Source organism: Salmo salar, chromosome 27 (genome assembly GCF_965601325.2).
Source record: "Salmo salar chromosome 27, fSalSal1, whole genome shotgun sequence".
NCBI lineage: Eukaryota > Metazoa > Chordata > Actinopteri > Salmoniformes > Salmonidae > Salmo > Salmo salar.
In genome coordinates, this window is record NC_138317.1 from 23,359,191 (window position 1) to 23,371,372 (window position 12,182).

General features: G+C 44.3%; 1 protein-coding gene across 1 annotated transcript in view; it reads left to right on the forward strand.

Moving 5' to 3' along the window:
* Window positions 1–504: 504 nt before the first annotated feature.
* Window positions 505–12,182, forward strand: part of LOC106588677 (endonuclease/exonuclease/phosphatase family domain-containing protein 1) — a 31,553-nt gene continuing 19,875 nt past the window's right edge. The window contains exon 1 of the mRNA XM_014177903.3: window positions 505–1,711. Coding sequence (XP_014033378.1) covers window positions 861–1,711 — 851 coding nt within the window. The 5' untranslated portion in view covers window positions 505–860. The remainder of the gene's footprint in view (window positions 1,712–12,182) is intronic.

Below are 12,182 nucleotides of genomic sequence, written 5' to 3' on the forward strand. Positions count from 1 at the left end.
TAATAATAGCTTATTTTGTAGAAGAGAAAAGATCAATCTCATCATCATCATGTACACTTCTGCTTTTCATAAAGAGCACCTACATGTGAGTTGCTACGGTGTTTGAGTTTTTTCACCAACTCAATGAAAATAAATCCTGTGTACCACTTGTGTAACCTTCTGACCTGTTTCAGAGGTGTCAAACATAAACCAATAGATTAGGAGTTTTAATAGAAAAATCGAATTTTAGGGTTTTGATGTGGATTAAGTGTTTTATAACCTGTTGGAAGTAATATTCCTTATAACACAAAGGGATTATATTAGTCTGCATTTTACATGTGAAAGCCTGTATTGAGAGCTCTGATTTTGAGAGCTCTTCTCTCTGTAGACTGTAACCATTGTAAGCATGTATTATAATGTAAAATAGATCGCATCCGATCTGAAGTCCTCTTCAAGGACACAGTGGAACATGTGCACTGAAGGTTAGAGCCACGCCCCCCTGGCGTTTAACGCGAACGCCGCTGCAGCACCAGCACGCCACCGGCCAGTTCCTCTAGGCGAGCTGACCGGTGTGGACAGTACCTGAATATTCAGCCATCACCTAACACCAGTAGGCTTCATGATATAAATGGAGTGTGAAAGACAGCTAAACGACTAAATAATTGGACCTGCTGTTTTGTGCGTATGTTCTATCTATTTTAATCCCGAAAGAACTGTCTTTTGCATGTCTGAACAGGAGTCGATCTATCACACTGTAGGCTACTTTTACACGTTGCGCTCCTGCTGCTGTGGTGCTGCTGCCTTCGCCTCTCTATTCGGTCTACCCGTGGTCTAGACTGTTCCAAGGCCCGGTGGATTGACCTGCCAACTGAGCCGCAGCCATGGGAGGGAATTTGGGGTGCCACCGCTCGATCCCCAAAGACCCGACGGATTTCAGCAACAGCAAGCGCAAGTTTAGCGCCGCGTGCAACTTCAGCCACATCCTCGTGAACCAGGAGCGGTTGAATATCAACACGGCCACCGAGGAGGAGCTGATGACTCTACCAGGAGTGAACCGCACGGTAGCGCAGAATATCGTGGAGTATCGGAACTGCATTGCGGGATTTAAAAAGGTAGAGGACTTGGCTCTCGTGAGCGGAATCGGTGCCGGCAAACTGGAGATTATCAGACTGGAAATATGCGTCTCGAGCAGGACGAGTTCGTCCCAACACTCGCCGTCGTCTCTGCGTAAAGACTTCGAACCCCACCTGTCATGCACAGGTATGAACATCAACACCGCCACACCGGCGCAGCTCATGAGCATCCGTGGCATCACGGATAAAATAGCGAAGAACATAGTAGAATACCGGATGGAAAACGGTCCGTTTAAAAGCATCGAAGACTTGGTGAGGGTCAATAACATAAACTCATCTCTATTGGACAAAATTCGCTTTCAAGTGTTCGTAGAGCGTTCCAGAACACCTTCCACCAATACCAACGGGGGGTTGGTTTACACCACCAAGTCTCACCCGAGCCCCACATCATTCAGTCTCCGGAGTGAAGACATGGAGCTTCCACCCGGGGGGCCGACTCGGATCATGTCTGTGCGGCCCAACGTGGAGCCTCCGCCGGGGATGCGGGACGGGAAAGCGGTGGTCAGGGTGGCTACCTGGAACCTCCAGAACTGCTCTTGTGAAAAGGCCAACAACCCGGGCGTCAAAGAGGTCGTGTGTATGACATTGCTTGAAAACGAGTAAGTATTGATCTGTACCCTACTGACAAACTGTCTATTTTATAGACGTAAATTGTCCATTAGACATTGTATATTATATGCCAATGTATGGTGATCAAATCACATTTAATTTGTCACTTCCACCGAATACAACAGGTGTGTACCTTACTGTAAAATGTTTAAGCCCTTAACCAAAGTGCAGTTCAAGAAATAGTTAAGAAAATATTGACTAAATAAAATTAACACAAAATAACAGTAAGGAGGCTATGTACAGGTTAGTTAAGGTAATTTGTACATGTAGGTAGGGGTAAAGTGACTATGCGTACGTATTAAACAAAGAGTAGCAGCAGTGTAAAAATGTGTTGTGGGGTGGGTGTCAATGTAATTAGTCCAAGTGGCAGTTTGATTAATTGTTCAGCGGTCTTATGGCTTGGTGGTAGGAGCCTTTTGGACCTAGACTTGGTACGCCGGTACCGCTTGCCATGCGGTAGCAGAGAGAAGTCTGACTTGGGTGACTGGATGTTCCATCTGTGCTAAAAAAAACAAGTGTACATGCGAAACATGGCCAGTGCATGACATGACACCTGTAGTCCCAATAGATTTGTTAGATAAGGGAAGTGCTTGTCACTTGTTTTGTGTCCCTGGGGGAAAACACATCTGCAGGTGGTAGAGAACAATCACACTGTGGGATGAACTAATGTAGCCTGACTGGACTCTCAGGATGGTTCCTAAATGAGGTACTGCCAGGTGAACACCTATCACAGACCAGGTAAACTGTGTTAAGGGAGAGAGCAGTCTGATCAGTAGTCTCGTTAGAAAGCCAGACCCTTAACTCACCACTGTGTTCAGCTTTATTTATCGATAGGAGACGAGTCGTTGAGTGTTTGGTCTTCGGTGGCTTTGATTGTCCCCAGGGCTACTCACAGAGACATTCATGAACTCACACTCTCTTCCTATGTGGGCAGTGGGTGTGACTTCCCCAGTCGACTCAGTGCCTTAGCACTGTGTGTGTTTTACACTGAACACAAATATTAACGCAACATGTAAAGTGTTGGTCCCGTGTTTCATGAGCTGTGCACAAATGTGTTTACATCCCTGTTTAGTGAGCATTTCTCCTTTGCCAAGATAATCCATCCACCTGACAGGTGTGGCATATCAAGAAGCTGATTAAACAGCATGATCATTACACAGGTTCACCTTGTGCTGGGGACAGTAAAAGACCACTAAAATGAGCAGTTTTGTCACATAACACAATGCCACAGATGTGTCAAGTTTTGAGGGAGCGTGCAATTTGAATGCTGGCTGTGGGAATGTCCACCAGAGCTGTTGCCAGAGAATTTAATGTTCATTTCTCTACCATAAGCCGCCTCCAACGTCGTTTTAGAGAATTTGGCAGTACATCCAACCGGCCTCACAACCGCAGGCCACGTGTATGGTGTCGTGTGGGTGAGTGGTTTGCTGATGAGAACGGAGTGCCCCATGGTGGCAGTGGGGTTATGGCATGGGCATAAGCTGTGGACAATGAACACAATTGCATTTTATCAAAGCCAATTTAAATGCACAAAATTACTGAGATCCTGAGGCCCCTTTTTATTTATTTAAGGAATCTGTGCCCGACAGATACATGTCTGTATTCCCAGTCATGTGAAATCCATAGATTAGGGCCTAATTAATTTATTTCAATGGACTGATTTCCTCACATGAACTGTAACTCAGTAAAATCAATGAAAATGTTGCATTTATATTTTTGTTCAGTGGGTTGTCTTCTATAGTCCCCAGATTAGGACAGTGTGACGCAGCAGTGAGTCTAGAATGTCTTTCTGGGCCTCCTCATTGAGAGGGGGACACATTCCACCTGGTGGTGTTAGGACACAAACACACACGGTGTGTGACAGACTGAAACGCAGTGGCGGCTGCTGATTGGCTGAATACCCGCGGTGCGAGGTGGTTGTAGTTGTTAACAACGCAGCATGACAGAAATATGATGCCAAGTTTTCAAACTACTGCTAGTTTCTTTGAGGAGATGTGTGTGTATAAAGTGACAACAACACCATATCATCACCTATTTCACTTTTTCATGTCAAACCAAATGACCACTGCAGCGCATGCTGACACTGTTTTGAACAGATTAGATTATACTATTATAAACAAACTACCAGTTTCTGAACGAATGAATTCACCAGGGAGAAAGCAATAAGCATGCAGATGCAATAAGTGAAAACGCATGATCTAACTGGGGATGGCTAGCTAACATGTTACAGAGCATGATGCGCTAGCCAGTTAACGTTCATTCTGAAATAACCTCAAATTCCCGAGTTAGTCAGATATAAGATTAGGACGCTCCCATGCCAATTTCAATTCTTACTAGCTAGTAAGCTACCAGCTAGCTACACTGAGTGTACACAACATTAAGAACATCTTCCTAATATTGAGTTGCACCCCCCCCCCCCCTTTTTCCCTCAGAACAGCCTCAATTCTTCAGTGCATGGACTCTATTAGGTGTTGAAGGCATTCCACAGGGATGCTGGCCCATGTTGACTCCAATGCTAACCACGGTTGTATTAATTTGTCTGGATTTCCTTTGGGTGGTGGGCCATTCTTGATACACACGGGAAGCTGTTGAGCGTGAAAAACCCTGCAGCTTTGCAGTTCTTGACACAAACTGGTGTGCCTGACACCTACTACCATACCCGGTTCAAAGGCACTTACATTTTTTGTCTTGTCCATTCACCCTCTGAATGGCACACATACACAATCCATGTCTCTATTGTCTCAAGGATTAAAAATCCTTCTTTAACCTGTCTCCTCCCCTTCATCTACACTAATTCAAGTGGATTTAACTGGTGGCATCAGTAAGGGATCATAGCATTCACCTGGTCTGTCAAATAAATAATTCCTCAGTGTATCTATTTTTTTAAATAAAAGATGTTTACAATTGGTAAAAAAAACTATCACAGGTGGGGCGCCGCCCCTTATGGGCGGGTTGCCGCTACTGAAACCACTTCCGTCAGTCAAACATGTTATGGTAATTTTGGCACCTAGAGTCAAATCCTCCGCGCGGTCCCAAATCCAGTCTCATGAGAGTACTGTCATCATGCATACAGCACATGATCCTGTCACTTAATGCAAGAAAGAACACCAAATAAAATACTGCCCACCCTAGTCTCAAACAGTACAGTCTCTCACACACACATTCACACACAGTTGTGTTTTACTCAACTTGTGCGGAGACAATTGGTTCCCATTAAAAATCATTTTTTGTGACCTTAACCCCAAACCCTTAAACTTATCCCTAATTCTAAACCAAAATATAAGCCTAAAAATAGCAATTTTCCTTGTGGGGACCTGCAAAATGTCCCCACTCAAATTAGTTTAATTACTATTCTTCATGTGAGGACTTCTGGTCCCCACAAGTATAGTTAAACGTGTGTACACACACGTAAAAGTCCTACAGGCACAGCAATCAGAGAAAACAAAGCCCTTTCCAATGATTGACCACCTTTAGCACAGTACTTTGACCCCCAGATACTTCTCTTCCTCCTCTGAACTGGTTTGTACGTGAAAGTTCTTTCTAAAGCGGTGATACTTCCCCTGGCTGTCCCTCCCTTTTCCTGTGTTCTGTCAGATTATAGGTGAGTGTTATGGCTGGGGACATTGAGGCACAGGGACGGAGGAAGGTGGAGGGAGAGGGATACTAAGGGGAGAGGAGGTGGAGAGAAATGGAGGTGCATGGGAGAAGGGGAGCGGTGTTGTCTGTTTGCTTAGCGCTCAGCTGTGGAGCGAAATATCACAGGCTATCACATACTTGAGTTTACAGTACAAGCTGGGGCGTGTTGTCTTGGCCTGCCTCCAGCTAGCACAGGGAGCGAGTTACAGGAGTTCAATGAACTCCGCTCTGCACCACACGGAATCAAAGGTTAGACTCAGACAATTGGCTACCAGTCCCACCAGCCAGCCTGACGCAGTCTTCGGGGTGGGGGGGGGGGGGCGACGACGACGACAACACCCCCCAACCCACCTGCCACCCTAAACACATTCTCTTACCCCAGGTCAACCTCTACAGGGTTAGTGGAAAAGGGCTTCCACGGTTTAAATGGGTCTGAACTGACTTTATCTACCGAGTAAACCACCCCAACTCCCCACCCCAAGGCATTTCTGACACACTCAGGACGGGTGTGGATTAGAGACCTGTTGGAATGTGTTCTAATCTTCATCATTAATGAGGTTCGCCATTACAACCCTGACAGTATTTCTAATCAAAATCGATTCGACCAGACTGACCCGATAACAGAAACAATGTGTTCTCTGTTGATCTGTATGGACATGATCTGATAAAGGAAAATCAGATCAGCGTTGCTAGTTAGCTATTCTAAAGTCAATCGATCAATTTCGTAATGCAATCATCCAATGATTCCCATCACCACACAATCTCTGGACAAGATCTTCTCGACTTCTAAACAGATTACCGGTATTACAGATCAACTGGGTTTTCTCGCTTCTAATGTTGAAGAAGCATGTTCTGTATTGGGTCATTCCATTTGATTTGTAATCACTTTTTGACTGCACCCCTTTTTGATTTGAACAGCTTTCCATACATATTTGCCCATGGAGGAAGTGGTCAGAAAGGGATTTTTTGGGGGACCTGAATGCCAAAACATTTAGGAGATAGAGGTGCTCAAAGTTGACCCATTTTGCATACCCATACCATGAGACATCCATGTCTTCATCACGGTAAAAGATACATGTTTGATATAATTTAAAAGCTTACAAACAGGATTGCCAAACGATATATTTTTTTAACCCTTTATCCAATGCCGTTTAAGATGAGGGAGGACTTTTTTTTTTCATGAGCATGGCCTAATTTCTATTACAGCATATTGGATAACTCTCATTCATATTCAATGAACCCAGTTCAATGTAACAGCGATAGGTTTAGGCTACTACATGATACTCTAATTTTCTGTTACTGTACAGTCAGTTACACCAGAGGGCCCCGGGGGCAATAAATTAGTAATACCAAAAGCTTACCTTGACTTGGAAGAGTTCCAGTGTTATGTTGGAAAGCGATAGCCAGCTAGCTAACATAGCATCCCTCTGTTTGACCAGGGTGTTCCAGTAGGCTAAACTAGCTCGCTGCATTTGCTAAGTATCTCTCTATTTCTCTCTTGCTTCATTTTGGAAGGAATTAATTTGTTGAACTATTGTCTTTCTCTCTTTGAGTCAACTACTCACCACATTTTACACACTGCAGTGCTAGCTAGCTGTAGCTTATGCTTTCTAGAGTCCACCCAATCAGGATCAGAGAATGACCTGTCAGTTCATGCTGCAAGAGCTCTGTAAGTCTATGGAAGGGGGTGAGAACCGTGAGCCTCCTAGGATTTGTATTGAAATCAATGTACCCAGAGGAGGACGGAAGCTAGCTGTCCTCAGGCTACACCATGGTGCTACCCTATAGAGTGTTGTTGAGGCTACTCTAGACCTTCATTGCATAATAGTGTGTTTTTAATCAATTATTTGGTGAAGTGATTATATTTAGTATAGTTTTATCTAAAAAGGGTAACTTTTTAATGCTTAAATATTCATATTTTTATGAAATTCACTTAGGATGGTCCTCGCCTTCCTCCTCTGAGGAGCCTCCACGGCTTGTAACGTCAATTATCTAAACACGTCAACTCAGATTTGTTTCAATTTAGCATATGTTGTAGCTTAGACCCTATTTTACATAATCTGAGGTCAATTTAAATGTGAATATCTGTCTTTCTTTTTCAGTAGATTTTCTATGGAAGATTGACAGTATTTAAAACAGATATTCCCATTTAAATGAACATTCTCTGATGTGTGGTCCTCCAACTGTCTTTGTGCTACCATTTTGAAAGTTGAAATATCAACTTTCTCATTTTAGTACAGCCAAGACATGACACCCACCCTGTATTCAAGAGCATGCTATGTCTCAACTGATGACGGGCACAATACAAACACCTCGACGTAAAATAGGGTCTAAGCTACAACATATGCAGAGTTGACACGTTTTTAGATCATTTACGTTAAGTTCAAAAATGTATTTTATTCTCAAGAAATTATAAAATAGTTTGATAAGCCTTTTAAATGATATCAATCTCAACCATTTATATTTTCCAGTGATGAAGACATGGAGGTCTCATGGTAGGGTGGGTAATGGAAAATGGGTCAAATTTGAAGACTTCTATTTTCTAATTGCTTTGGCATTCAGGTCCAAAAAGTCATTTTCTGATCTTCTCCCATGGGCAAATATGTATGGCAAGTTTTGTTTAAAACAAAAGGGATTCTGTCAAGTGATTGAAATCAAATGGAACAACCCCATTTAGCAGGCCTGTTCTAGCTGACATGCCCTTAACCCAGACGATAAGGGAATGATGTTGGTAAATGTGTGCATGCCTGAAGGACATGGCTAGTACAGATCTCACCTACTGAAGCTCCTTTGTTACCCATCACAGCACTCGCATTTCTCTCTACCAATCTAGCTGGCCAGCTTTTCCGTGTGTGAACACTTACAGCTTCCAGCCAGCTGCAGTGGTTGAGATTTTACCTCCTCAACCCACACCTCAGTCCTGACCCAGCAGGTCTGAATTCCAAGCAGGGAGGCGGGTGTTCAGCGCCCGGGGGTTGGGTGGTGTTGGCGCTGCCTACCTGCCACTAACCATGTTAATCCCTGTCCTAGTGCGTGATGGGAAGGTCTCATCTACATCTCACCCGCAGCAGCAGGTCTGTTCCCCCGACTCACAGAACGGAGCAGACTGACTGCCAGAACAGACGTCATGACTGTGCTGGACTCTGCTACTATGGTACACACCCTCTGTGTATCCCAATCAAATCCGGAGCTATCAGAGAGGCACAGTTTCTCTCTCAGCCCCGTCAGCGTATTGTGTGTGTGTGTGAGAGAGAGTGACTCGGGATTGATGCTGAGGTCATGTGTGTTGTTGGGAAGGTTGTGCTCTGTGTGTGTGGCTGACGCTGAGTGTTAAGAGCACAGAGGGAGAAGTCGCTCATGTGGAAAATTCCATTAGGACAGCAGTTTGTGACCGACAGAAGGACAGACCGTGAATGAGAGGCATTACCCAGAAAACACTGCTTCTGTCAGTGCCAGGACGGGTGTCATCGGGCCCAGTCCCTCTAACTGTAATCCAAAACCAGTCTACACTGATACACCATCTCACAAACCAGCCTGCACTGATACACCATCTCACAAACCAGCCTGCACTGATACACCATCTCACAAACCAGCCTGCACTGATACACCATCTCACAAACCAGCCTGCACTGATACACCATCTCACTAACCAGCCTACACTGATACACCATCTCACAAACCAGCCTACACTGATACACCATCTCACAAACCAGCCTACACTGATACACCATCTCACAAACCAGCCTACACTGATACACCATCTCACAAACCAGCCTACACTGATACACCATCTCACAAACCAGTCTGCACTGATACACCATCTCACAAACCAGCCTGCACTGATACACCATCTCACAAACCAGCCTTCACTGATACACCATCTCACAAACCAGCCTGCACTGATACACCATCTCACAAACCAGCCTGCACTGATACACCATCTCACAAACCAGCCTGCACTGATACACCATCTCACAAACCAGCCTGCACTGATACACCATCTCACAAACCAGCCTGCACTGATACACCATCTCACAAACCAGCCTGCACTGATACACCATCTCACAAACCAGCCTGCACTGATACACCATCTCACAAACCAGCCTGCACTGATACACCATCTCACAAACCAGCCTGCACTGATACACCACTATCTAGTACAGTACCCTCTGAGACAGGATTAGTCCAAGGTGACCTAGGCGTTGCAGCTCATTACTTTTAGTTTACACAATTATAGTATGTCTTGTCAGATTTATTATAAGTACAGACTCCGTTTCCTTCATTGTGTATTCATAGTGTGTATGTGTAGTTGTCCTCACCAGGTAAATCATTCTAAGTGTCTGCGTGACATTGGTTATTTTCTTCATTGTAATGATGACGTTGAGGCATTCCAGTTTCTCTGAGTCGCATATAGTGTGGCTCTGATATCTCTGTTTCTCTGCGGCAGTGTGGATCTTTGTATGACCTTTGCTGCAAGCCCCCTCCATCCTTTTACGTGTGTGTGTGTGTGTGTGTGTGTGTGTGTGTGTGTGTGTGTGTGTGTGTGTGTGTGCTCGTGGTCTCTCACTTTGTACATTTGCAGTAGAGCTTTTTTTCTGTCATTATTTGTCAATTTTTTCAGTGCCTGCCTTCGTTTGTTAACCTGCCCATCCTGTTGAGCTGTGAGGACGATTTTGAGGAATTTGAACAGGCTATCCTGTCACACACACACACACACACACACACACACTCTCCTGTATGGTCATGGTCACATCAGGCCCTTTCTCTGCACTGTGGCCAGGTCACCTGTGGTCAGTGCAGGGGAGGAAGTGGAGCCTCTGATTGTGTGATCACACCTACAGAGGGGAAGGGGAGTCGTCATCCTCCTACAGAGCTCCGGCTCCAGACCTGTTTCTATTCACAATCACTGATTCCACACTTCCTGTTTTGATAAGAGACCACGTATCTATCTCTCACAATCTATTATGAAATAATTAGTGTGTTAGGGTAGGGTGGAAAACTAGTGTGGTGGGTAAACAAAAGCATCAAACCATTTTGAAGATGGCAACGAAAGCGTCTGTATTTGTAGGATAAAATAAATGCTTCTGAAGTGCTGGATTTGGGAGTGTTCCTTTTTGCAAATGGGTCCATTGTACATTGTAATAATTTGTCTCCTTTTACTATCAGTCTATATACGACTGTGAAATAGTCTCGTCTCTGGGTGGACTCTCTTGTCTGTTATCAGTTCAGCCTGTCGTCTGTCTTTTTATGTTCTTCATTTCATCCCCTCCTTCTTTTTATGGACGAGGTGTTCCAGTGAACCTCCTCCACCTAATCCTTCCCGCGCAGGGCAGACTGGGAGGCTAATGTTGACATGTGCATTGTTTCCATTTATATTAGCAGATGCTCTTATGCGGCGTGGCATAAAGGGTCAAAGTCAGAACAGACTCGGCAGCAGTGTTGCGTAATGTGCTGTAATAACCGCTGGGAAACCACCGACCTACTGAGACGTGTTGAGAGTAGCAGGGAACTAACCCTGCTATACCCAAGGTCACCAGGCCACTTCTCCATTCACATCCACGGTGACTGAGCTGTATGCTGGAATTACAATCAATCTAGGTGTCCTGTCTGCTGATACATATTCATGTACTAGAGCCCAGGTCACCATACCCTAGCTCAAGACCAAAAAATGGAAAAGTAGGCCTTAAAAAACTAGACTAAAATCATTACAATCACAATTAAAATGCAACGGCTGTTTAGCGTAGTGAAAGGATTACTTCAGGACAATGCGGAGCATAGCTCGGCGAGAAGCTGCCAGCCTGCACGCATTTCTCACATTTTTAAGAAAGCAGAAGCGGAGACGGTGCCGACAGTTTGCTTTGCCGGTGTTGTGCCGAAAATCTCCCCCCCCTGCCAGAATTCTACCCCCCTTCGCGTGAACACACACTCAATTCTTCATTGCAGCGGCTTTCTTGCTAGTTGAGATTTCTGCTCTTCACTCCGTTGTCAGTTTATCCTACATTTCACTGATCTTAGTAGCAGAAAGCATTTTTTTTTATTTGTGTCCATCAAGGCAGCTGTCAATGATCACGTTAGGCTGCATTTTATTACATTTTTTAATGTCGGTTTGATCGCGGGGTAGGCACTAGTAATGTCTGCAGTTTTCGGTTTGGCTATTTGTTTCAACTGTATTAGCCTATAAATAAATCTCTTTGTCAAAATTTGTCTTCTCTCTCCCATGTCTTATTCGACTAGAGTTGTTCTGAAATGTTTGCTTGCCTACATTTTACTCCCTCTATGTTTAATATAACACACAAACATGAATTATTCATTTTGGTTGCCTATCCTGACGTGAAGTTTGTTCTATAGAAATTATTTGACTCTGTGTGCCGGCAAGGCCAATTCTCCCCCCCCCCTTCTATCTTGGAACTGCAAGGCCTGGCACCCTTCACAATTTTGGTAGCTCATGTTGAGCGTGTGTGTGTGTGTGTGTGTGTGTCAAAGTATTTGACTCTATCCACAAAATTAAGGAAATTACTTCTAAGATTTTCGGCGCCACCTGTCAGTTGTTTAGGCCGTGAGCCGATTGCTTTGAATTTGATGTCGGCATTTGAACTCTGAACTCGGCCTTGTAAACCTACTAGCCTAACGGCCAGCTGTTTTATGCAGCTAAAGTAAATTGAATTGACCTTGCCAAAATTATAAAATTACTCCTGTCTATACAAAAAACACTACACCAGAGAGCATGATTTAGGCCACAGAGGATCATTAGCTTCTTTTAAAAAATGGCTATGGATTTTATGAAATTCACATGTCCAGGACATAATCTAGAGTCGGGTAGTGTGC